Source organism: Grampus griseus, assembly GCF_964374135.1.
Source record: "Grampus griseus genome assembly, chromosome: 1".
NCBI classification, from domain to species: Eukaryota; Metazoa; Chordata; class Mammalia; order Artiodactyla; family Delphinidae; genus Grampus; species Grampus griseus.
Genome location: NC_139017.1, coordinates 50843665 through 50871306, shown reverse-complemented (window position 1 = coordinate 50871306; position 27642 = coordinate 50843665). Strand labels below are relative to the sequence as shown.

General features: G+C 41.7%; 1 protein-coding gene across 1 annotated transcript; it reads right to left on the bottom strand.

The window, feature by feature from the left end:
• Positions 1 to 908: 908 nt before the first annotated feature.
• On the bottom strand, positions 909 to 27642 carry TBX19 (T-box transcription factor 19; the record flags this gene model as incomplete). Its single annotated transcript, XM_082647962.1, has 8 exons — positions 909 to 1194; positions 4457 to 4592; positions 6856 to 7047; positions 14750 to 14811; positions 16014 to 16075; positions 18626 to 18760; positions 20139 to 20403; positions 27446 to 27642. 8 exons carry the CDS (start codon positions 27640 to 27642, stop codon positions 909 to 911), a joined length of 1335 nt encoding a protein of 444 aa, XP_082504088.1.

The following is a 27642-nucleotide window of genomic DNA, read 5'->3' as shown; positions in this document are numbered from 1 at the left end:
GAGAGAGACATATGCACAGGTATAAAAATACAAGGCAGAATGAGGTGAGCTCTAGAACAGAGGCAAAACCAGTGGGAGGTCAGGGAGCCCAGCAGATCAGATGCTTGATGCAGTGGGTGGTGCTCTGGCCAGTCCCTGGGAGATGGGCAGGATTCGTACAGGTAGGACTGAACAGAGAAGGATATTTCAGGTACAGGAGTAGGTACAGAGCTGGGAGAGTACACTGAACGTTCAAAAGACAGGGGCAGAATGTATGCCTTGACTGAAATATAGGATGCTAAAGGGAAAACAGGTAGCTAAAGCTGGAAAAGTGGTTTGAGGGCAGATGGCAGAGGAGATCGACTTCAATCTGTAGGCAATGGTGAGCCATCGAAGGTTTCTAAGCCAGGGAGTGACATCATCTCATTTCCTCAATTCTCTACGCTGTAATATGTGATTAGCTCTGTTTTCGTTAACTTCACTCCATGGACTTACACCCTTCCTTGGTCTCTGTGGCCACACATACTTTCAGGGCTGCACAAAGCTCCAAAGCAGTGGCCTTAGGCTAAGTAAATGTTGAGCTCACTTAACAGCCTTGCATCACCTCCACAGAACAAGAAGGACAGCCTTCTAGAATCACTTGACAGTAAGGGGCAGGGCACGAGGAAAATACTCAACGAACTTTTGTTGCCTAAGCATAGCACGGATAAGCTGCAGAGAAAATGGGAGCGCAAAAAGAAAATGGTGGAGAGATGCAGGTGACGAAATTAGCATTATCCAAACTAAACCATCTCCCTGTAGGCTTCTGGTATAACCCCGTTCACTGGGTGGGGAGACTCTGCAGTCTGACTCACTGGGATTAGTAGGTGAGACTTCTAAGAGCTCTACACCTAGCAGGTTCTCTGCTGACAACTTTCCTAGGATCCTGCTTAACTCTCCAGTGAGGAGGGAGACTGGCGCCCACCCCCACCCGGGCTACTACAGCCTGAGAAGGGATGCGAGGTCACTGCTGTCCAGGTAGACACAGCGATGCTGGTCAGCGAGGGCTCCCCCAGAACCTCCATACCAGCCGAAGCAGGAGCCTGGGTGGAGAGGGGCGAAGTCACAGCTGGATTACCCAGGAGAAACGCTCCCGGGGAGCCGGCGTGCACCTCTGAGCCCGACCCGGAAGGGCCCCCGCCACCGTTACTGATGGTCCACAGGCATGGGTAGGGGCTGCAGAGAAACAGAGAGAGAGAGAGAGAGAGAAAATGCTTGTCGACACACCCAGGAAGGATTGCCACCTGGCAAGCACGCACACAGTGCTGAGAGGGGCACAGGTCTAGGAAGAGGGCATTGGACCACGGCGTTATTTCTAGCTCTGACACACACTGGCCCAGTTTCTGCAGAGAAGCAGCAGGATGTAGTAGAATAAACATATGATTAGGTGTCCTGAGACCCGCATTTTGATGCTGGCCCTACCTCTAGCAAGTTGTTCAGTTCTGAACATGCATTTTATTTCTCTAGGCCTCACTTGCCACCTGTGTAAATGGACAGGGGAGTGAAAGGATGATATTTGGGCAGCATGATCTGTGAGTAAGGTCCCTCACTGACCAAGAGAGGTGATGTGGCCTAATAGCCAGGACACATTGTTGTCAGAAAGCCTAGGTTTGAACCCTTGCACTACCACTTATTAGCTCTGTGACTTTGATCAAATTATTTATTGTATGAGCCTCAGTTTCCTCATCCTCAAGATTTGGAGTGATAATTAGACATACCTTACAGATGTTGTTATGAGGATTAAATAAGAAAATGAGTATGTGATGACTAACACATAGGACTCAGTAAATGATGGTTCTTATAATTAATTCTTCCATTCCAGGTTTCTACCTGTCAGCTCTGGTCCCTGGTAGAAAGGCTGGGGAGCTGTACCGCTATCTTGGACTTCTCTTATCCTATGTCACTGGTTCACAAACTTGACTGCACACGGGAATCACTTAGCGAATTAAAAAAAAAAAAAAAAAAATACCGATGCCTGGGTTCTATCCCCCGAGACTCTCATCTAATTAGTCTGGCATGCGGTATCAGAAGTTTTTAAAGCTTCTCTGTTCACTGTCATGTGCAGCCTATTTTGTACCTTCACATAGAACCTAGATGAAAATGACTACAGGTGACACAGGCAGAATAACCTCCAGTGCTTTAGTCCTCACCATGCTCTGACTTTTCAGAGTCCCCATTTTGCCTGATACTGTATTGCTTGATAATAGGCTCATTACCTAATGTCAGTACTGAACACATTTGTTTTTCTCTAGCAAAACCTTTATAGCATCAGCAGTGGGTTAAACATGCCACTGATGAAGCCAGAGGTAGAAATGCCACCCTGCACTCTCTGCCGTATTTCAGATACCGCAGAACTCACTAGACCGTATGAAACCTGCAGAAACCCAGGCTTTGGGGTTTTGGTGTTTTTGTTTTTGTTTTTTAGCCAGCTCAGCTTGCTGGGATTCTGACCCCAATTCCCCAGTTTCCAGAAGAGACTCTTCTACGATATCAGTCAGAGCCCCTTTCTGATGCTTCCTGGGCCGGTGGGAAAACCACGGGCTCTGAGTTACATTACTTACTGTATGACCTTCAGGCAGTTTTTTAATGCCTCTGAGCTTTAGTTTCTCCATCAGGAAAATAGGAATTTTAATAGCAGCCTTATGGATGTCTTTGAATCCTATAAATGACTTACATAAAGGATCTAGTACAAAACTTGGCACATGGTTGTTTAATATCTTCAAAGACACTCTTTCCCTCACTTTCTACACAGTCCCAGTCAGTGCATTTCCCTGAGGTCCTCCTGTCAAGCACTGTTCAATAGGCTAAACTTTTGAGTAGCCACATTTTAAAAAGAAAAAGAATGAAAAGAAAACAATGAACTTACTGTTAATAATATTTTATGTAACTGAGAATATTCAAAATGTTATCATTTCCACATGCATTCGGTATTAAAAAATTGTTGAGATTTTTATTCTTTGTTTTGTACTAAGTCTTCAAAATTCTGTGTGTTACACTTACAGCACATCTCAGTTTGGAACAGCTGCATTTCAAGGGTCCAGAGCCAGAGGCGGCTGGGGGCTGCTGCATTGAACAGTACAACACTAGACCCTCGGGGGCCCCAGCAACATTAACAACAAAATCAAGATCACAGTTTACAGCAACACCTGGAAGCTGGTTAAAAATGCAGAATCTCGGGCTTCCCTGGTGGCGCAGTGGTTGAGAGTCCACCTGCCGATGCAGGGGACTCGGGTTCGTGCCCTGGTCCGGGAAGATCCCACATGCCGCGGAGCGGCTGAGCCCGTAAGCCATGGCCGCTGAGCCTGCGCGTCCGGAGCCTGTGCTCTGCGGCGGGAGAGGCCACAACAGTGAGAGGCCCGCGTACCGCAAAAAAAAAAAAAAAAAAAAAATGCAGCATCTCAGGCCTCAACCCAAACCTATTAATCAGACTGTACAGTTGAACAACATCCCAGGTGATTCTAAGGCACATTAAAGTGTGAGAAGCACTGCTGTGGATCAAAGTTCTACCTTCCCCAAACTTCTTCTAGACCTGCAAGTCATAAGTCATCTACCATCTGCCCCCTCCACCGCCAAAAATAAAGGATGGGGACATCTTTTAATTTTGAATCCCCTTTTGGACCTTCTCAAAATTCTGCCTACTTACATTGAACATAACAGCTGACGTGTATATATTGATAGAATGTTACTGCTTACAACGCATTATAATGCTTTTTCTAATTTGGGTGCTCACCATACCCTACAGGGTAGCTCACATTATTGCCATGTTACAGATAAGAGAGCTGAAGCTCAGTGAGGCTAAGAAAATTGCCCAAAGTCACAAAGTCAATAAGGAGTAAAACTGGGGCTCAAGCCCACATTTGTCAGACCCCAGGCCCCTTCCCTTTCCCCTCCACCACAAGGATTTCCAGTCAGAACTGAATGCAGGTCTCTGGTGTGAGAGGTATGCCATGGGTCCTACAAGCTGCACTCAGCCCTATTGCCTCCTATTGCCTGGGTTGAGGCCCGGACACGCAAAAGCTGTCCCCCTGTTAGAATGAACAGCTTGTAAGGATATGGACAATCAAGGGTCTTGAATTCTCAGTGTGTATTTACACTTTTCCCCTTCAGTTTCCCAACATTCGGTATCTATCTGCTACCACCACAGTTCACAGTATTTCTTCCTGGTTCGAGATAAATGATTCCAGGCCATAATATCTTTTCCCTTCTAAAAATAAAATACAAGCTACAAAGAAAAGAGTACATGACTGAGCACGTGCTTTCCCACCACCCTTCCTCCAGGGATGAAAGGTTGATCCTGTCGTTACTTCCACTTCCTAGTGGCTTAGAAGTCAGGACAATAGCTTAGACCAAGCCACCCCAGGAAAAAGAATGAACTCGAGTCCCCAGTGCTGAAGTCAACCCTCAAGACCAATGAGCAAGTTGCTGGTGTTGGGCTTACCTAGGCCCTGGATTGATCGGTCCGCTGGTGTGAGGTACAGACAGGATGCTGGCGTGGGGTGTGGAGGGTAAGGAAGTCCAGCTGTCGGCTCCAGAGAAAACTTGCAGATTATTGCTGGGGCTTTCTATCAAATTCACTTTTGGGAAATAACAACAGTTCAATCGATGGAGCATGGAAAACATAAAGATGGTGACCAATGACATTATCCTAGGTCAAAATATAACCACGGCCTGTGCCACATGTGCCAACAGTTGTTCATCCTTTCTGAAGGCCACAGAAAGGAGTGTGGAGCTTAGGTTAATTCAGTGTCAGCCATATGTCACGTACCGCTCATCTCTTAATGTTCACAACAATGACTACTCATCGCCATTTTATAGATGAGGCTCAGATAGGTGGGAGGATTTGTCCTTTATGACACAGATCTAGCTCATGTCACCGCACTCACCTCCCCTTTAAAATGGGCCATGTCATCATCTCAAGACAAGCCTAAGGACCACCAGTGTCCCAGATGAGATTCTGAGGACCAGGACCTATCTTCTCAGCAACCCCAAGGAGATTTAAACATCTCAAGAATAGTGCCTTCTGTCTTTGAATCGCCATTTGCATAAATAGTGCCTATACAATAGAGAGGAAGAAGGAAAAGAAGGAGGGGAGGAAGGAGGGGAAAAAGGAAAGAGAGGAAGAGGATTCCATGTATATCTCTGGCCACGTCACTCCTTTTCATGATGTGGCCCTTGCAACTTCCTCAGCTTCAGCTCTTTCATCCACCACCTCGCCACCCCCTCCCTCTACACTCTTTTCCCAAACTATTCCCCAGACAACCTAGGTTCTCTCCTCCTTCTGTGTCTTTGCTCATACCACTCTCTCACCTGGAATGCCCTTCACCTCTGCCTGTGTCCCATGTCATCTCTCTTTCACCCCTGCCCTCTCCCACCCCTGTCCTTTTCTATTTATTCTTCAAATCTCAACTTAAACGCTAAGCCGTCTGGGTAGATCTAGCTGCTCTTTTTCCTTCATTCCCATAGCACCTTGACTTGTGTGTTCTATAGAATGTTTCTCAAACTTTAATGTGCATAGGAATCACCTGGGGATCTTGTTAAACTGAAGACTCTTTCAGAAGGAGAACCTGAGAGCCTGCATTTGTAACAAGTTCCCAGGAGATGCTGCAGGTCCGAGGACCACATTAGAGCTCTCACTACGTTGTATTAGGATTAATTATTTATGTATTCATGTAGCACTGAGCTCCTTCAGGGAAGAAATTAGACCTTAATCACCTTCCTAGCCCCACTGCCTAGAAGAGTGCCTGGTGCATAGCATTTGCTCAGAAGATGTGTTTTGTGTGCTGACCATGGGAAAGAACCAGAAAGTAGATGAGAACCCTGCTCAGTTTCTGATACATTAACCTACATTTTCTCCCTTCCTGGCAGCAGCTATCGAGGCTGCCGAGAGTAGCAGGTGATGGGGCACAGGGACAGGTACCTGGTGACCAGCAAAGCCCTCTGCAGGTACAGAGCTCAGAGTGTCCCTGAGGCTGGAACTTTAACACTCTCCTCCATCTCCCATGCCATGAACTTTACCTATTTGTTTCATTTAGTGTCAGTCCCCCCATATGAGAATAGAATCTCTTTGAGAGGTAGGTATTAATTTATTTTGTTCATGGACAAAACCTGGCTCATAGTCAACCCTCAATAAATATTTGCTGCATGAATAACTGAATGAGAAATCAACCCTTGGTTTCATGTCTCCCTTCCTTCATACGAATCTAATAACCAGGCAAGATCTGGGCTTACACGAGGCCAAGGCAGACAAGGCAGCAGCCAATGAGGAAGAAACTGCACAAACAACAGCATCAGCTTAAAAACTAATCAGACTGCAAAAATTATCAAGGTTGAATTTGCACGCCTCCAACTGAATCAGACCAAAGCAAGGATGTTGAGTCATCCACCTTCCCAGAGACCTTCTTAATAGCTCTCCAGTACTGGGCCCAGTATTCCCTGGACTGAGCCATACACTACAAATGTAGAAAAGAGCCATGTGAGGGCAATGAGCTGAGGGTCTCAGAGTCCCACGGCTTAACTTGGCTTTTAGAGATGCAGCCTGAAACTGCCCAGTACACCAGCGCCCTGGGAGGAGGACTTTCACAACCATTAGAAACTGGGTGTCTCCCTGTTTTTGTAATTATTTGAAGTAATTACAAAACACTAATAATGTTGTAACTATATAATCAACTATTAGTATATAAAATAAAAAATTAAAATATTAATACACAATAATTTTACATATATTAGATGAAAGGGATTCTATCTTCAGATATTTCCCCATTTCTAGCTGTTTATCCATTTCTCACCACCACCACCGACACCCACACCCCCAAGGGTTTAATTAGCAGAATCACACACCTGAGGGAGAGTGGTTTCTGTGCATGTACGCAGAAGGGTATGGAGCCTGCCGGTGGTGTCCTCGGAGGCCAGAATAGTGCTCACAGCCATGGTGGGTGTGGGGAGCAGACAGAGGCAAAGGAGTAGCATACTGGTAATTGGCGTTTCCTGCTGTGCATACTCCATCCGGATTGGAAAAGATCCAGCCTCCCACTAGAAGAGATAAGAGGAAGACACAGAGAATGGCTCTGAACTTCCACACCAAAATCAGGTTACCAGCCACTTTGCATAGTTATGTTTCTGTGTGAATGACACAATGTCTGTCCATGTGGAGTTACATACCACCACCCCCACTGCCACTCCCCTTCTATGTTAGCAGCAAAGTTGGCTTCTTTGGAAGTGGATGAAGAAGCAAAGTTGGTTTCTTTGGAAGTGGATGACAGGTCCTATCAAAGTTTGCAAAACCTCTTAAGAAATACTGTGGAATCACAGCTATATAAAATATTATTTGAATGGACAAGTCAATAGAAGTGCAAAAGTTAAGTTGCTTCTGACTTAATTGGGTTAAATTAAAAGTCAATCTAAGAAGGAAGTGTTAGATGTATATCCTACTCACTGATCTACAGCTACCAAATGTTTAATTTGGTTACCCAGAAAGAGTGAAGGCCTCTCTGTTTCTGCCCAGTGGGAAGGTATCTTTAGTTCTCACTCCAAGCATGAGGAGACATGATCCCTCCCATCACCACCCCACAAAGAGGATTCTGAAAGCAAAAAGAGAGAGAGCTGGCTAGACAACTTGACAAGAATCTTGTGACACATTTTGGAAAACTGCAAAATATTTCACAGAAATGTGTTTGTGAATGACCATCTCAATTGATGCAGAAAAAGCATATGACAAAAGTTAACACCCTATCGTAATAAAAACACTCAACAAACATAGAATACAAGGAAATTGCCTCAACATAATAAAGGCCATATGGGACAAGCCCACAGCTAACATCATACTCAATGGTAAAAAACTGAAAGTTTTTCTCTAAGATCATGAACAGGACAAGAATATCCACTCTCACCACTTCCATTCAACATAGTACTGGAGCAAACTGGAAAAAAGGAAAAGAAAGAAAGAAAAAGCATCCGAATTGGAAAGGAAGAATAAAATTATCTCTGTTCACAGTTGACACAATCTTACATGTAGAAAACCCTAAATATTTCACACACAAAAAAAAACTTTTGGAACTAACAAACAAATTCAGCAAAGTTGCAGGATACAAAATCAACACACAAAAATCAGTTGCATTTCTACACACTAACCATGAACGATCTGAAAAGTAAACTAAGAAAACAATTCCATTTAGAATAGCATTGAAAAGAGGAAAGTACTTTGGAATAAATTCTACCAAGGAGGCAAAAGACTTGTACACTGAAAACTACTAAACATTGATGAAAGAAATTGAAGAAGATACAAATAAGTGGAAAGACATCCTATGTTCATGGATTGGAAGACTTAATATTATTAAAATGTTCATACTACCCAAAGCAATCTTTATCAAAATCCCAATGGCATTTTTGTCAGAAACGTAAAGCAATACTAAAATTCTAGTATTCTAGCTAGTTGGTGAAAGTATGTGCTTCTTGTTCCAGGGCCTGTATTACTAAGTCTCGATCTTTTCCCATGAATTCACTTGAAGTAGAGGCTTCTACTTCAAGTAGAAGTAGAATGTTCTTCAGAATGTTCTTCAGAATGTACTTCAGAATGTTCACTAAATTTTTTTTATTGTGGCAAAAAACCATGACATAAAATGCACCCTCACAACAATTTCCACAAGTACAGTATAATATTGTTAACCACAGGCACATTTTAGTGCAACAGATTCCCAACACCATTTGCTGAAGAGACTATCCTTTCCCCATCATGTAATCTTGGCACCCTTGTTGAAAATTATTTGACCATATAAGCAGGGTTTATTTCTAGGCTCTCTATTCTTCCATTGGTCTATATGTCTTTATGCCAGTACCATACTATTTAGAGTATTGTAGCTTTTTAATGTGTTTTGAAATCAGGAAGTGTGAGGCCTCTAGCTTTGTTCTTATTTCTCAGGATTGTTTTGGCTATTTGGGGTTCTTTGAGAGTCTATATGAATTTTAGTATCCGGTGATATCCACATGCAAAAGAAAGAAGTTTAACTCTTATATTACACCATATAAAAAATTTAACTTAACTTAAAACAAATAAATAAAAAAATGTAAGACCTATAAAACTTCTAGAAGAAAACACAGGAGAAAACTTCATGAAATTGGATTTGGCAATGATATCTTGGATATGACACCAAAACACAGAAAACAAAAGCAAAAATAGACACACTATGTCAAACTTTAAAACTTCTGCACAGCAAAAGAAGCAGTCAACAGAGTGAAAAGGAAATCTACCGAATGGAAGAAAATATTGGCAAACTATATATCTGATAAGGGATTAATGTCTAGAATATATAAAGAACTCCTACAACTCAACAATAAAAACAACAACAAAACTCTAATTAAAAATGAGAAAAGGACTCGAATAGACATTTCTCCAAAGATATACAAATGACCAATAAGTATATGAAAAGATGTTCAACATCACTATTCATCAGCGAAATGCAAATCAAAACTAGATATCACATCATATTATTAAGATGGCCATTATCCAAAAACCAAAAAAACAAAATAGGAAACAACAAGTGCTGGTGAGAATGTGGAGAAATTAGAACCCTTGTGAACTGCTGGTGGGAATGCAGAATGGTGCAGCTGTCATGGAAAACACTATGGAGTTTCCTTAAAAAATTAAACACAGAAGTACTGCATGATCCACCAATCCCATTTCTGGGTATATATCCAAGAGAATTAAAGACATTTGCAAACCTGTGTTCACTGCAGCATTATTCACAGTAGCCAAGAGGTAGAAGTAATCTAAATGACCAACAACAGGTTATTGGATAAGCAAATTTGGTATATACATGCAAGTAAATATTATTTCAGCCTTAAAAAAGAAGGAAATCCTGTCATATGATACAACATGGATGAGCCTTGAGGGACATTAGGCTAAGCAAAAGAAGCCAGTCACAAAAAAACAAATATTGCATGATTCCTCTTACGCTAGGTAGCTAAAGGATATGCAAATAGAGATAGAAAGTAGAACAGTGGTAGCCAGGGGCTTTGTGGAGTGGGAGATGTGAAGAGATGTAGTTTGGTGAATATATGTAGTTTCAGTCATGCAGGAATGGGGGCGGGGGGCGGGCAGGTGGTTCTGGGAATCTGTTGCACTAAAATGTGCCTGTGGTTAACAATATTATACTGTACATGTGGAAATTGTTGTGAGGGTGCATTTTGTGTCATGGTTTTTTGCCACAATAAAAAAAATTTAGTGAACATTCTGAATAGAAGGCTCTACTTCAAGTGAATTCATGGGAAAAGATTGAGACTTAGTAATACAGGCCCTGGAACAAGAAGCACATACTTTCACCAACTAGCTCTCAACTGAGGGGCCCACAGATAAGGATTCAGACACACCAGAGATGTTCCTTAAGAATATTGACTAGGGATTGTCACCAGGGCTTCAGTAATATGGAAATGGAACTTTTATTAAAAACCATTTGCTTAATACTTTTTAAGTATAAGTAAGCAAATTGTACAGAATTCATATTATAAAATGTATGTCAGTCATTCTCAACAAATCCTTTTGTTATCTTCATTTTCTCATTTTTGTATAGACATGTGGCCCAAGGGATCCCTACTTGAACAATAGATCAAGATTCAGGTGTCCAGTGAGCAAAGCTAGGCAAGTGGTCCCACAGAACTGGACTTTTGTCCATGTAGTTTGCCACATATAAGGTATATACCTTAAGAAGCTTACTAAGAAGACTGCAACATATGAACTTTGAAAAGGTATGGTTCCACATGTGATACTATCCTATACAAAAATGCTTTTTATTCCAGGTCACTTAAAAAGTGCTTTTTCTATGGATAAATTTCTAGAAATGTACAATCTCCCAAGACTGAATCAGGAAGAAATAGAAAATATGAACAAATTGATTACCAGTAATGAAATTGAATCAGTAATCAAAAAACTCCCAACAAACAAAAGTCCAGGACCAGACCACTTTACAGTTTAATTCTACCAAATATTTTAAAAAGTTAACACTTATCCTTCTCAACTATCCCAAAAGCTGAAGAGGAAGGAATGCTTCTGAACTCATTCTATGAGTCCAGTATCACCCTGATACCAAAACCAGACAAAAGCACCACAAACAAGAAAATTACAAAACAAAACAAAAAGGAAAAAATAACAAAAAAGAAAATTACAGGCCAATATCTCTGATGAACATAGATGTAAAAATGCTCCAAAAAATTAGCAAACTAAATTCAACAGTATATAAAAAGGATTATATATCATGATCAAGTAGGATTTATCCCAGAGATGCAAGGATGGTTTGATATCTATAAATCAATGAATGTGATACACATTAATAAACTGAAAAATAAAAATCATATGATCATCTGCATAGAGGTAAAAAAAAAAGCTTTTGACAAAATATAACATCCATTTATGATAATAACTTTTAACAAAGTGGGCATAGTGGGAACATACTTCAACATATTAAGACCATATATTGACAAGCCCACAGCTAACATCATACTCAATGATGAAAAGCTGAAAGCATTTTCTCTAAGATCAGGAACAAGACAAGTGTGCCCACCCTTGCCACTTTTATTCACCATATTATTGGAAGTCCATAGCCACAGCAATCAGACCAGAAAAAGAAATAAAAGGAATCCAAATTTGAAAGGAAGAAGTAAAACTGTCACTGTTTGCAGATGATACTATATAATGAAAATTCTAAAGACACCACCAAAAAATTACTAGAACTAATAAATGAATTCAGTACAGTTGCTGGATACAAAAAATAATATACTGAAATCTGTTATTTCTATACACTAACAATGAACTATCAGAAAGAGAAATAAAGAAAACAATCCCATTTATAATTGTATCAAAAGGAATAAAATATCTAGGAATAAATCTAACCAAGGAGGTAAAAGACCTGTACTTGGAAAACTGTAAGACACTGATGAAAGATAGTGAAGATAACACAAACAAATGGAAAGACACACCATGTTCATGGATTGAAGTAATTAATATTGTTAAAATGACCATGCAACCCAAGGCAATCTACAGATTCAGTGCAAGCCCTGTCAAAATACCAAAGATAATTTTCACAGAACTAAAACAAAGAATTCTAAAATTTTTATGGAAACACAAAAGACCTTGAATAGCCAAAGCAATCTTGAGAAAGAAGAACAAAGCTGGAGGTATCATGCTCCCTGATTTCAAACTAAACTGCAAAGCTACAATGATCAAAACAGTATGGCACTGGCACAAAAACAGACACATACTTCAATGAAACAGAATAGAGAGCCCAGAAATAAACCTACACTTACATAATCAATTAATCTATGACAAAAGAGGCAAGAATATACAATGGGGAAAAGATAGCCTTTTCAAAAAGTGGTGCTGGGAAAACTAGACAGCTACATGAAAAAGAATCAAACTGGACTACTTTCTCATATCATATACAAAAATAAACTCAAAATGGATTAAAGACTTAAATGGAAGGCCTGAAAGCATAAAATTCATAGGAAAAAACATAGGCAGTAAACTCTTTTGACATCGGTCTTAGCAATATATATATATATATTTTGGATCTGTCTTCTCAGGAAAGGGAAACAAAAGCAAAAATAAACAAATGAGACTACATCAAGCTAAAAAGCTTTTGCACAGAGAAAAAACAAAAAGGCCACCTACTGAATGAGAGAAGATATTTGCAAATTATATATCTGGTTAATATCCAAAATATACAAAGAACTCATACAACTAATCATCAAAAAAGCAAACAAGCCAACTGAAAAATTGGAAGAGGAACTGAAGAGACATTTTTCCAAAGCAGACCTACAGATGGGCAACAGACACATGAAAAGATGCTCAACATCATTAATTATCAGATTAATGCAAATCAAAACCACAATGAGATACTAGCTCACACCTGTCAGAATGGCTATTTTCAAAAAAATAATAAGCGTTTGTGAGGATGTGGAGAAAATGGAACCCTTGTGAGTGGTTGGCAGGAATGTAAACTGGTATAGCCACTATGGAAAACAGTATGGAGTTTCCTCAAAAAATTAAAAATAGGGACTTCCCTGGTGGTCCAGTGGTTAAGAATCCACCCTCCAACGCAGGGGACGTGGGTTCAATCCCTGGTCGGGGAACTAAGATCCCACATGCCGCAGGGCAACTAAGCTCATGCACCACAACTGCTGAGCCCTCACACCCTAGAGCCTGCACGTCACAGCTAGAGAGAAGCCCGTGTGCCACAATGAAAGATCATGCATGCTGCAGCGAAGATCCTGCGTGCCACAACTAAGACCTGACACAGCCAAATAAATAATTTTTTTAAAAAATTAAGTTAAAAAAATTAAAAATAGAACTACTGTACAATCCAGCAATTCCACTTCTCAGTATTTTTCCAAGGAAAACAAAAACACTAATTGGAAAAGATATATGCACCCTTATGTTCATTGCAGCATTATTTACAATAGCTAAGATAGGGAAGCAACTTAAGTGACCATCAAGAGATGAATGGATAAAGAAGAGATACAGATATAGATATATCTAGAACTATCTATATCTATAGATAGATAGATAGATAGAGATATAATGAAATATCACTCAGCCATAAAAAAGAATGAAATCTTGCAACAACATGGAAGGACCTGCAGGGTATTACGCTAAGTGAAATAAGTCAGATTAAAAAAGTTAAATACCATATGATTTCACTTACACGTGGAATCTAAAAAACAAAATAAATGAGCAAACATAACAAAGCAGAACGGACTCATAGATACAGAGAACAAACAGGTGGTTACCAGAGAAGAGGGGGGTGGGGAGGAAATAAATAGGTGAGGGAGATTAAGAGGTACAAACCTCCAGTCACAAATGAGTCATGAGGATGAGATGTACAGCATAGGGAGTATAGTCAATAATATTGTAATAATTTTCTATGGTGACAGATGGTAACTAGACAAAAAAAAAAGACTCCTGAGAAAAGTTTTTTTAAATGCTTTTCTGAGAGCTGCTTCTCTTCATGGGGCTATACTGCCACTTCTGCAATGAAAAATGCACTGAGGTTTAGGGGAAGGAGAGAGTGAGGAATACCATAGCTGGAAAACTGCAGAAGGAATCCTAGCAAGCCACTATCATCTAAATTAAAGAGTATCTCAGACACTGATGCCACTGACTGTGTGTTACTGTTGCAGGTTTAGAGGACCTGCTCCACCATGGGACCTTCTCTCTGATCTGAGACATGGAGAGAGTGGCACCCTGTCAGGAACATCCAACCTACCTGCAGAATCCCAGGTATATTACTCCACTAATACTGCAGCTTTCCAGTCAACAAATGCAGCTTCCTCATATGCAAAGCAATAGCCTTCCTGAGGCATTGCAACAGTGACCAACTCAAAAACTAGCAAGCACTAAGAACAAGGGAAATCCAAAACAGAGAGGCGAGAGCGGAGTGTAAGGGTAGGAGGTACACCCAGAATGCATTTTTATGAGCTCTCTAGCCTCACTGACACTAAAACGAGAGTCTAAGAAATTTACTATTTCCATTCTTCTCTCCTGCCTAGGATTTGAGTAAGCCCCCCATGAGCACTGGTTCTCTCTGGGAATTCTTGCAAGGGAATATACTTGTCTTGAGTGGAAGAAATAACCTGTTGGGTCTTGATAGAAGATTTGGGACAAGCCTGAAGCAGTCATGACAGGTAAAAAGTCTGAGTGCGGTGGAGATGCTCCAGGCCTCTCCCACCCAGTGTTCACCCAACTCACAGTGAGAATAGGCCACATGCTGGCTCTCAGACATAGCTTCCGGAACATCTTTGAGGTGGTTCCTGAAAGAGCAATGAGAGTGCACCATGGCTGTCCAGCTTATTATACAAGTTTCGTATCAAGTACACCCAAGATTCTCTTTGGAGAGCAATACATTTCTTGGAATAAGAAAATCAAACACCTTTTTTTCCCTCAAAGTTATTATCTTTCCCACAATATCCTTCTCCTACTTTACCTACTTGTGCAATTGCTATTTGAATTGCAATTTTATAGTCACTCCAGTTTACCTTATTTACACCTATCCCTAGTTAGCTTGATCTTACTGATTTGTGATCAGTGCTCCTGCTGACAAAATTCAAGCAACAATAACAATAGCTAAGATTTGCATAGGACTTCAGGTCACAATCACATCTGTGATATGCTAGATCCACCAATGATCCTGTGAGAGAGTATTCCTACACCCATTTCGCAGATTTAAAAAATGGGTCCCAGAAAAGTAAACTGACTTATGCAAGCCAGGAAATGGCAAAGCCAGGACTCAAAGCTACGATCTCTCACTCAAAGTCCTAATTTTTTTTTTATTATACTACTTTTCTTATCTGAAAAAGTTATTTCTTCTACATTGTCAAAATTAAATCAAGTATTGACAGCACAGACCCCTGTGACACATCACTGTAAATATCTGTCTATTAATCTAGAGCCTTTAAGATGAAAAGGAAAAATTAGACGGTTATAGGAGTTGGTGTAAAGATTTGAAACAGACAATAAAATCTGAACACTTCAAAGGAAATCATTCACACCCCCAAAATCTCTGACTTCTCTTCTCTCAGACCTGAAAGACATGAGCCTCTCACCTTTACGAATATCTCATATGAATTACTCACCTTTCCTTGGTGAAATCTAGTTTTTTTAAAAAAAACTTATTGAAATCATATTATTCAGATAATTGTAGGAAAGACAGAGTGAATTATTAAAAATTTAAATCACTTATTTTTTTTAATGGGATTGTACTACTTTTAAGAATCTGTAGTAAAACAGGGCTAATGAAACATGGCCAGTTCCGGGATCTCCTGGACCCATATTATAAGGGACAGGTAATTATGAGTTTGTTCTATTTTGCTGATTTTGTTGGACATTGAATTGAATATTAAAAACATGCTTCTATCAAAGGTAATGCAAGTGCTACTAGTTAGTTCCTTTTAAGATGATTATAAATTTCACATTTACAGAAATCATAAGATTTCACTGAAATTTCTCTACTCACCTTTCCTTAGCATCCAAGAAGGCTTTGGCAAAAGGGTTGTACTTGATTTTGAGAGCTGTTATCTTGTGTTTACAAAGACAAGAAGTGTTAGTGAAAGTAGAACATGCATGGGCAGACAGAACCCTTTATCTTCACCTGTGAATTTCTGTAAAGTCAGAATAATTCTCCTTTCTCTTTTTTTCTCCCTCTCCATGTCTCTTTGCTTACTTCTGCACAAAATCACTATTGCACTGTCCAACAAGAAACGTTTTATTGTCACATGTGGTAAAAATGCCAAATATAGTATAAAGTGAGCAAAGAAAGGACAAAGCATTAGACATGCACAAGCCTTATGTGCCAAACCCAGCATTCATTCCGTTACTCATTCATTCTTTTCAACAACAATTGAACACCTACCATCTGTCAGTTAGTTTTCCAGTCACTGAGACACAGAGGAGAGTTATACAGGTGAGAACCTGCCTCCAGAGTCTTGAGTACAGACTAATATCAACTCCCTAACTCTTAAATAATCACTTACCCTTTGGGCCATGTTAACACAAAAAACAAACTATCACTTCCAACCACTGTCACTCTTTATCCCCCCTGGCCTTAGCCTGCTTCATTTTTCTTCAGAGCCATCTGACCAAATATATATATATATGTTTGGTTTTCATCTCTCCCCACTGGGATTTAAGTGCCTTGAGGACAGTGCAGTATTACCAGCATGTAGTAATACTCAGCAAATATTTGCTGAATAAAGGAAGATTTTGGCTCCCTTATCCACCCCTGTGGCCACTCTCCTCTCAGGGTGCATCTACATCAAATTGGCAGGGATACGTCATCAGGAGACGATGGCTCTGAGGTTAGAGCTTGATTCCCCTGAGGCATGTTCAAGACCAGAATTACAGCATCAGGCTGGTAGCTTGCTGGAGGTGTGGCCTTAGCCCTGCTTGTAGTTCAGAGGGAACTGTCCAGCCCATGTCTAGGAAAAGCTGCTGAGCACTTACCCAGAGGGCAACCAGACGACAGGTTCCACCAGCCACGTACTAAGAGAGCAGGCAGCATGTAAGTGGATAAGGGGCATTGCCCGGAGGCCAGAGGAGGCCAGGATGGGGTCCCCAACTCCTCCCTACTTTCCGAAATTGCAAAAGCCCACCCTACCCTCATAGACCCAGACTCCATCCTACAGAGAGTAGCCGAGGGAGGAGGGCAATCTGATGAACAAAGTGGTTCAGCCTATAAAAACTGAACAGTACTTGAGGGCCTATTTAAATTAAGAGATATTTAGTTAATTTCTCTTCCCACTGACCTGCTGGAGGGGCTCAGCTAAGAGGCCAGATTACCTATAGAAGAGAAATTACATTTCCCTGCACATCTGTAGCGTGAGTTAAATCTGCAACTAATTTCACCTGTAGGCACTAAGGCAGCAGTTTCCAAACCTGGATGATTATCAGAGTCCTTTAAGGGGACTCTTAAAACTACAGATTCTGGGCACCGTCACTGGAGATTCTGACTCGTTGGCTGAGTGGGATGCCAAAAATCTTTTAAAGCTTCCCAGGAGGGCTTCCCTGGTGGCGCAGTGGTTGGGAGTCCGTCTGCCGATGCAGGGGACGCGGGTTCGTGCCCCAGTCCGGGAGGATCCCACATGCCGTGGAGCGGCTGGGCCCGTGAGCCATGGCCGCTGAGCCTGCGCGTCTGGAGCCTGTGCTCCACAACGGGAGAGGCCACGGCAGTGAGACGCCCACGTACCGCCAAAAACAAACAAAAAAAAAATGTTTAGGGGTGGGGGAGGGATAGATTGGGAGTTTGGGGTTAGATGCAAACTATTACATATAGAATGGATAAACAACAAGGTCCTACTGTAGAGCACAGGGAACTATGTTCAGTATGCTGAGATAAACCATAATGGAAAAGAATATAAAAAAGAATGTATATGTATAACCGAATCACTTTGCTGTAGAGCAGAAATTAACAACATTGTAAATCAACTATACTCCAGTAAAACAAATTTTTAAGTTAATCAAAAAGAATCCAACCCATCAGGTGTCCTGGTGACCAGCAGGCCTGGAAACTCCTAAAGTATGTGGATGGACCAAATAATCCTGCTCCCACAGAGTTCACGGAGACCAGATTCTGGCTACTCTGCTCTAACCACCAGAGGGGCTCAAGTTAAGCAGGAAAAGACCTACATGTGCTCCAAAAAAGCTAACAAGTGGGACAGATAGCATCACACAAACCCGAAGAAGATGCGCGATTGGATCAATTCCCACAGATTTGCTTTAAAATAGGAGAGACACGCAGCTCTTTGTAGGCCAAGGGCCCGGAAACAAAGACTTCTGAGTTTCTGCTAATTGTATTACAATGCACAGCTGTGCCTTATTGGCACCAGGAAAAGAAGCACTGGCGGGCCTTTGGCAAACGAGGAGGAGGGTGTGGAAAGCGACTACTGCACTGTTTAACTTCATTTTTGCTGAGTGTATCTGAGTCCTGGAAAACCTACCTTTCATCCATGCTTGGTCATGGCAATAAAAGCACCACCACCCAATCCTACCACATTCTCCCAGGTGACATATACACACACACACACACACACACACACACACACACACACACACACACACACACACACTCACCTCCTCGTTCTGATAGGCAGTCACAGCTATGAACTGGGTTTCAGGGAAGGAGCAGTTCATCACCATTCGATGGGCACCTCCAACACGCACTATGTGAACCTGGGGTTCATATTTATGCAGAGAATTCAACATTATCTGTTGAGGTGGAAGGAGAGAGAGGACATGCAAAGCCTGGGGCGGCACAAGTGACAGATGACCCAGCGCCTTTGGTTAGTCGCAAGCTCAGCACCCACCTCCGTAAGGCTACACACACCGAATCCCCGGTCGCCCGAGCTGCCTCCACCTCTCTGAGAAATTACTGAGGGGACATTTTTTAGAAGCTCTCAGGGAGCATAACTTTGGAGATGCTTATAGCAGGGTGAGGGGTGGGTTGCCAGGGAAGAGCTGGTCTAAAGAGTGTTCAGTTTTCTGCCAAAATCCTGGCTTCCTTTTTTTTCTCTCCCATTTTCAGCACAATGATGTGGATTTTGCTCTGTTAAAACATATTGGTTTTCTTCCTATAAAGAATCCTAATATCTCAAAATCCTGACACGGGCTGCATTACCTAAAGTATAATGACAGCTGACATCTGCCAGCTACATAAAATCCGCTCTTTGTGATTCAAACCAGAGGTTTATTGAAAATCTCATGTCGTGAAATCTGGGGGGGAATAATAGTTTACTTTTCAATTTCCTGTTTTAATAAATAACTGGAACCTTCTGAATATTGCAAAGACTTAGGTGGATGACTTCCGCTCTTAAAACAAGAACCCCTATGTCCCAGCTAGGTAAGCGCAGAGATCAGAGAAGGGGTGAAAACTCTGAGGGCTAAGAGGCTGACCAAAGGGAAATCTGGGGGAATGAGACCTCTTCCTCCCAGCTGTGTCTCTAATCCCCCAAAACAGTCTACATTTTATAAAGCAAATAACAACCTTGCACAGTACCCTAGTGTTCACAATCCTACCAGAGAAAACAAAAGAATAAAAAGCCTCAAAATCTTGTTTACTCTAATTGGAGACCTTAAATAAAACCTTCCTTATTTAAGGTTTGTTTGGATATTTTTTTCTGAAAACCCAAAGCTGATTCAATATTCTATTGATACTTATCACAATACCCAAGTGGAGGGAGCAATTATTTCATTTCGAAGCAGCTTTTATTAAGGTAGTTGTCTCTTGCCAACATGCCACTTACACCAAAAAGAGGGGAGAGGGAATAACAAAACCCTGGTACCCACAAACATCTCCCTCCTCCCCAGCTGGGTAAAAAGCACCACACACAAGACAAAACTCTGAAAGGCCCCCCGATGATGATTAAGTAAACTACTGCGCTCTCTCACTCTCTCTTAACATCAGGAAGTCCATTAAAAACTGAAAGCACCAATTAAGAGCTGTTTATTCCTGTTCACATTTGGACTCCGGGGAATAATTGGCTTCCCTGAGAGAAGAGGTCGGTGAGGACCCCCTAATTGCCTAAATGCACCCTTGAAATTTCTTGATTGGTGTAGTGGGGTTAGGGTGGCCGGGCAACAGTCGTACCTGCCCACCTCCGTTGAGCTTGTTGGTCAGCTTCACTTTGCTGAAGGAGATGGGTGCCTTCATCCAGTGGGCCCCGAAGTTGGGGGAGTCCGGGTGGATGTAGACACAGCTGTGGCTGGAGACCTCTGGCTTGCCCGCGGGCACCCATTCCCCATTGACGTACTTCCAGCGGTGACTGTCCGTTGGGACAAAGTCCAGCAAGAGCGAGTACATGGCATTGGGGTCCAGCCCCGTGACGCTAATCTTTAGGACCGGGAACATCCGTCTAAAAGAAAAGACAGAAATTGAGCCACAGGAAGGATGTTAGAGTGTTAGGGACATCTCCCTGCTTGTCCAGCCCTCTCTCCACTCAGAGGAGACCTTGCATTTTCTGTCCCAGGGGTGCAGAAAATGCCCCGGGGGAGGCCAAACAAAGAGGGGCCAGGCCAGCAGCCCCAAGTCCAGCTAAGCCTCTTTTTACCAATGTATTTTATATTGGGATTTTACTTTTAAATGTTGTGCTCCACTTTAAAGTCTGAAAACCACTGATCTAGTCATTTGACTAGAATGAAGTACCTCCTGAAGTTTAAGGTATATAGTCAGATGCCAGGTTCTCACAGAGCTTTCTCCAGAGGTTTCCACCCAGCCTACATCAGATTCTCATGCTAATGACACAAAGCAGCCCTTCTCCATCTCACAAAGAACACCAGTTCTGAATAATAGTAATAGCGTTATAGGGAAAACATGGTTTTTTGGTAAAGTGAGTGAAGGGAACACTTGACTATACATCAATTCAGACCACTTCCTTTCCTGCAGGACTTGTCAGAGGCTTTAATGTGCACCGTGAACCTTTGGAAAGGAGGTTCGGGGTTGTGCACACTCTGCACTTATGTACCAGTGCTACCTTCTCACCTATCATCTTGCGGGAATTTGCATTCAAGAAATACACTTTGAGACACGCTGATCTGGATTTGCTGGTCCCTTCTTCCACCCTCTAGGGCAACACCAGCAAGCTTACTCTCACAAATATTTGGAGAAGCTATCTCACCTGGCTTCTGATTCTCTTTAGTTGCCTTTCCCTTCACCAAACTTTCTGAGTTGCTCCAATCTCCTCAAAAGACCTAGTTTCCAGACAGACCCTCACCACCTCGCAATTGCCCCAGAGGCTGTCTTATTTGTCAATACATCTTTTAAAATCTGAATCCCCAAGTTGAGAAGCTAACAATCTAGGGTCTAGACATGTGCTGCTCAGAGTGGTCCATGAATCAGCGGCATCAGTATCAGCTGGAAATTTATCAGAAATGCAGAACCTCAAGCAGCACTCCAGACCTACTCAGTCAGGATCTGTGCTTTTGCAAAATCCCCAGGTGAGTCATTGGAACATTAGAGCTTAAAAGGTACTGGTCTAGGCAATCTTTAGCTTTTAAGACAATAACTAAGGAGATATCCAAGGGAATAAGGGGGAGTCACTCTGAGGATTTGTGCTTCTGGTGAGGCTGGGAGGAGAATGAAAAGGGGGAAACTGGAATGTGTCCACTGCTAAGAGAAGGGGTTGCCAGGAGCGGAAGTGTTAAAAGCAGAAAGGCCAGGAACTGGAGGGTCACAAAGAGCACCTCCTGGGTCCAGAGGTTCCTGGTTTTGAGGTGAGGTACAATGGGAATTGATACATATGTTAAGCGAAGAAACTGACCGACAGATGACAAAGGATGGATCTAGAGATGGACTCGACCCATCCAGGCTTCTCAGTCTCCTGAGTTCAGATTACATGGGCTCCCTGAGCTCTCTGGACAGAAAGGATTTTTTTCCCTCTGGTTCGCCCACCTCATCAATACTTCCTTTCCGACTCCTTTGCTGGATCCTCTTCCAGCTTAGTCCTCCAGTTGTGGATGCGTAATGGGGATCTGTTTTCAGCACCCCCTCTTTTCTAAATGTCCTACCGTAGAGACCACTTCTAATCTCATGGCGGAATACAAAGAACCTGGAGGATTTTATACCAACCAAGTTTCATACTCCTGGTAGGGTGCTTAGCAAGCATTAATAGATAGTACCTTTGAGTACTAGAGGGTGGGTGACTGAGATAATGAAATTGAAGCTTGGTGAGTTTAAGTAAACTAGCTTAAGTCCATATATTCAGGAAGGGTGGCAGTTGAAACCAAACAAACTGAACCAGAACCTACCCTTGAAATCATTCTTCACACTCACTAGGATGGCTATAATAAAAAAGGTGAACAACAGCAAACACAGGTAAGGATGTGGAGAAATTGGAACCCTCATACATTGCTGGTGGGAATAGAAAATGGTCCAGCCACTTTGGAAAAAAAGTCTTGCAGTTTCCTCTGTTAAAATACAGAGTTGTCATATGACCCAGCAATTCCATTCCTAGGTGTATATGCAAGAGAAATGAAAACATACACCCATAAAAATTCGTATACAGACAGTCATAGCAGCATTATTCGTTACAGTCAAAAAATGGAAACAACACACGTGTCCATTGATGAGTGAATAAATAAAACGAGGTATATTTATACAATGAAATGTAGTTTGTCAATAAAAATGCTATAACCTGGATGAACCCTGAAGACATTATGCTATACTTTAAATCGGTGAATTGTATGGTATGTAAATTATCACAATAAAGCTGTTAACAAAAGAAAAGTAAAGAAGTAAAGAAGCCATGGTGTCCTGGCTCTTAGAAGGACACATCCAAAACATGGTAGAACCATTTGTTGCTTTATTCTCTAGTACTTCATTTGCCAAGGATTTTACGATTTTTATTTTTTATCACAACACAAATGAACTAAGAGATGCTATATATTTTTATCTCCATTATGCCAATGAGGAGTAAATATAAGTCAGTCAACCAGCCAAAAGTCTTGTAACTGGCAATGGAACTCACCCTGCCTCTGAGCCAAGTTCAGTTCCTCCTGCCTCCCCCCTGCCTCTTTCTCTGGCCTCACAAGGACCGGGATTTGTTATCTATTTACTTATGGGCAGCACTCATGACCAGGCTATGCTGTGAGGGATAAACTGCACTTCTTATCAATTTGATCTTTTTTCCCGTTTCTTCCCAAGGTGTGGCTAACCACAGAGATGGCCAAGAGTCTTTGAGAAGCTAAGAAATATGTAAATCAGACCCGATATCAGAGAGAGAGAGAGAAGCAAATGTGGCAGGGCATATAAGCACTCCTCAAAACCGGGCTTGAGGAACCACACATGCTTAGGCTTGGCCAGTGAACTCTGTGTTGATTTGCTGTGAGGCTAGTTTTTCAGTTTTCATTTCTCTAACAGAGGATCTTGAGAGCCAACACTGCTAGAGAAGGCTCTGAGGAGTGAGGTCTGTGGGAAGGAAGAAAGAGGGCAGAGGGCTTCCCTGGTGGCGCAGTGGTTGAGAGTCCGCCTGCGGATGCAGGGGACACGGGTTCGTGCCCCGGTCCGGGAAGATCCCACATGCCGCTTAGTGGCTGGGCCCGTGAGCCATGGCCGCTGAGCCTGTGCGTCCGGAGCCTGTGCTCCGCAACGGGAGAGGCCACAACAGTGAGAGGCCCGCGTACCACAAAAAAAAAAAAAGAAAGAGGGCAGAGATAAAGCAGATTTTCTAGGTGGGAAAAAACAGCAGAGATGGTTAAAGGCAAAATTCAGGAAGTTTCACTTGTAAACTCCTTCCTCCATTTCCCCACAGAACTATAATAATCCTGAAACACTCATCAGAGCTTTTGGAGTGCGCGTGCTTGTGTACCCACAGGACATGGATGTTGAGGCGTATAGGAAGAGCAGCAAGAAACCAAAGTAGCCTGGTTAGAGGCAGATCACACAAATACATATGATCCTCATCCACTGCAATTGTAAACTTCAGAGACAAATATCCATGGACTACAGGGACATGGAAAATTACTTCCTGATGTGCAACCTTGGTTTCCTCTCCTCTTGCAACTCCATCCCTGGAAACTATGAACATCAGCTCACGGCACCAACATCACTTAATCACTGGCAAGTTCAACTTAATGATCCTAACACTTAATTTATGATAACAAATGGATACACCAATGACATCAGAAATCCTTCCAATTTCTTAAAATCTCCTCAAGGCATATTTAATCCAAATGAAATTAAATTATTTAACTGCATGGAAATACACATGAAATATAGCTGTTTCCCCTACGGTGAAGATGTTACCGTAGAGAAAACAAAAGGTGCAAGAGATTTCACTTACTTGCCACTGAAAGCTGAAATAAATTTTTTCCTGCAACCTAAAATATAAGTTCCTAGCTTAAAGGATGGAGATAAAAGGAAGTACTTACAAGCTGAATGCACTAGTGGTGATTCAAATGAGCTCTAGGGGAGTATTATAATTGTTATTGTTAGTTCTGAAAGACTATTGAATATGAATAAGTATTTTAAATAAATACTTTTTTAAAGAAAAGAAATAGTAAAACGGGGGCGGGGGGGAGGGACAGGAGTGGGAGGAATGAAGAACCATCATAATCCCAGTTTCTGGGGATAATTCAATGATTTTCAGGGAAAATCTCTGTTTACTACTTCTGATCAATGTCAGAAGCAAGCCTCCTATTTATACACATAAATAAATCTCCATTTGAAAATGACTCTTAATTCATCAGCCCGTCCTATGCTGTTTTTTTTTTTTTTGTTTTTTTGTTTTTTTGCGGTACGCGGGCCTCTCACTGCTGTGGCCTCTCCCGTTGTGGAGCACAGGCTCCGGATGCGCAGGCTCAGCGGCCATGGCTCACGGGCCCAGCCGCTCCGCGGCATGTGGGATCTTCCCGGACCGGGGCACGAACCCGTGTCCCCTGCATCGGCAGGCGGACTCTCAACCACTGCGCCACCAGAGAAGCCCCTATGCTGTTTTAAAACTTGCTATTACACAGAACAATTACACTCAAGTGTGCAAGAGCTATCTGATTACTCTCACTGAAGCTTTAGAAAAGCCAGAAAGTCAACTGCCTGCAGGGGCAGGTGAGTAACGCGAATGAAAAGGGCGAGGACTGGGTGTTAACAACCAGGAATGTTTTTATCCCCAGAGAAGGGCCACAAATCCATCTACCTCAGGCTCAGGAGTTTGTGTGAAAGGCAGGGATGCTGCATCTAGAGTAAACATCATTCTACAGCCAGAGGAAAATGGGTAAAATGGAGAGATACAGGAATAGATGGTGAGGAGAAAAAAAGTGCGGGGGAAAGAGATGAAGATGAGAGTAAAGAAAACAACGAAACAAGAAAGATGTGTCTATATCCAGAGCAGGAAAGTGTTGTTAACAAGTTATTCTGAGAAGCTAAGAGATTGAGAGTAATTCCAAACCACGCTCATTCATTACCAACCACATCAATTTCTTAGAGATCTGTCTTCCCTTCTTTATCTGAAGTACAAAGGGAACTTTCTATCTCCTGGCAAAATCTTGACGCTAAGGGGTTCAGAAACCCTAAGAAAAGATCAGTTCACTAAGGAGGTGAAACGTCGCCAGGACCTCCACAGAAAATAAGAATAACCATGTTGACCATAATTAGACTCTTTCTACAAAGAATAATTTTCACATAGTTAATGACTTTAAACATGTGAAGACTTTTCAGTTTTAAATATGAAGAAAAAATTATATAGGCGCAAAAAGGCAAGAGAAAGCTCTTCTGAAATTATAAAAGTACATACCAATGTGACATATTATTAAATTGAATTTTATAATGGTTTTAGAGACTTTTATTTATTCCTCATTGAAACAGATTAACTATATTTTTTTCTTGATGGTTGTACTTATTTTACTTCCATATATGACTGCTTTGACAGCCAAACAGATAGCATGAGGCTAAGTATTAGTGTAACTACAAAGAATAATGAACAAAAAGTTCTACCCGTCATCAGACATCATAAAATTTTTACCATTGTGTCATCACTCATCTTTGAAAGGGAAGAAAGTAAATCCAATTAGGAATTGGGGATGATTCTTTGAAATTAAAAACATGTTTTCTATTTCTTTCTACCAAAAATAATGTGTCAATACAGATCAAGAGTAGGAACAGGTGTAATTATAATTACAAATATTAAAAATAATAAATCCTATATATGAAATAAATATGGGACCCATTTAGAGAGCGAAAATAGAAGCATCAAGCAAGGTTGATATTCCTGCTACTATTAATAATCACAATTTATTGAAACGCCCTTATTTCTGGAACACGATTTACTTACCAAGCACTTTAATGTCACACAACAACACTCAAGTTCATAATTTTCCCGGATAGATGGGAATGGTTCATTCTCTATACCGTGCATTTTATGCAGAAATGGAAAAGTGAGACATCAGGAATGGAAGCATTTTTCACAAGGACAAAAGCCTGCCAGAAGTTCAACTAGCTTGGACTTTTCTGTCATTGGAGAACAGAATTTCTCTCAAGGGTCACAATCAAAGTTCTGCTGAAACTAACCATATTGAAAATGCCTTTCGACGTTTTGTACTTTTGTGACCATGTGAACAGAAAGATCAGTGTCAACTGAATGTTGGGACCTGTTTGGCCAAGCTGGGAGCACTGAGATTTTCTTTCTAAATATTTTTATCTCCTCTACTAAATAGAAGCTCTTAATATTACCTAGACGTCACTTGGCAGGGCTAGATTTAATAGAACCCAAGAAATGCCAACAGAGATCCATTTCAGTTAATCCCTAATTTGTTGCAATGAAAAAAAAAAGGAAGGCATCTTCTCTTTACTCAGGTCAGTATATTACGGTTTCACTAACTATTACTGCAACAACTCTCACATCGTCATAAACACACACAATCTCAAATGAACACTCACCACAAACACACAGGAAGAAGCAGATGCAGGGATAGGCAGTGAGATTAAATTTGCCTTTTTGCCTCTGAATCTTCAACTAGTCAGAAATGTCTGGCAAGTTCGCTACACTTCAGAGGAAACCATCCAGCTTCCAAATAAAGTTGCCTGTTACCTTATCTGAACAAAGTTGGGGCTCAAAGAATAATAATCTGCTCCAGGATATACAGTCAGTCAAAAATTAACATTATTTTCTGACATTTGAGTGCATTTCCCAAACCCATGGGACATGCCCCCCTTTATAATAATTTCCCAGAATTTCTTCATTTAAAATGCACGCAGGACAGGTGGCTTCACCCTCCACTTCTCTGATGATCTCAGAGAAATTAATTAAGTTGGCTGGGGGAAAGCCGTGGGAGACTGTCCTCCTCAGGAACATGTTTAATCAGACCCCGCTGCCTCTGAGTTAAGAGCGGCAGCCTCTGCGATACTCAAGGGGCTTCGCTTCCCTTGCCAAGCCCCGCCAGCCCAAACAGGGCCGTGGATAAACTCACCTGCCGTTCTTGGTCACGATCATTTCATTAGTGACTTCCTTGAACCTCTGCCAGAGAGGGGCATCCTCCAGGATGATCTGAAGTTGCTTCTCCGTAGGGTCGCCTTTTTCCCTCCCTGCCTGAAGCTCACTTTCCACCACATTGAGCAGGCGAGAGACGGTACCATCGCTGGTCTTCTGTGTGCCCAGCTCACTCAT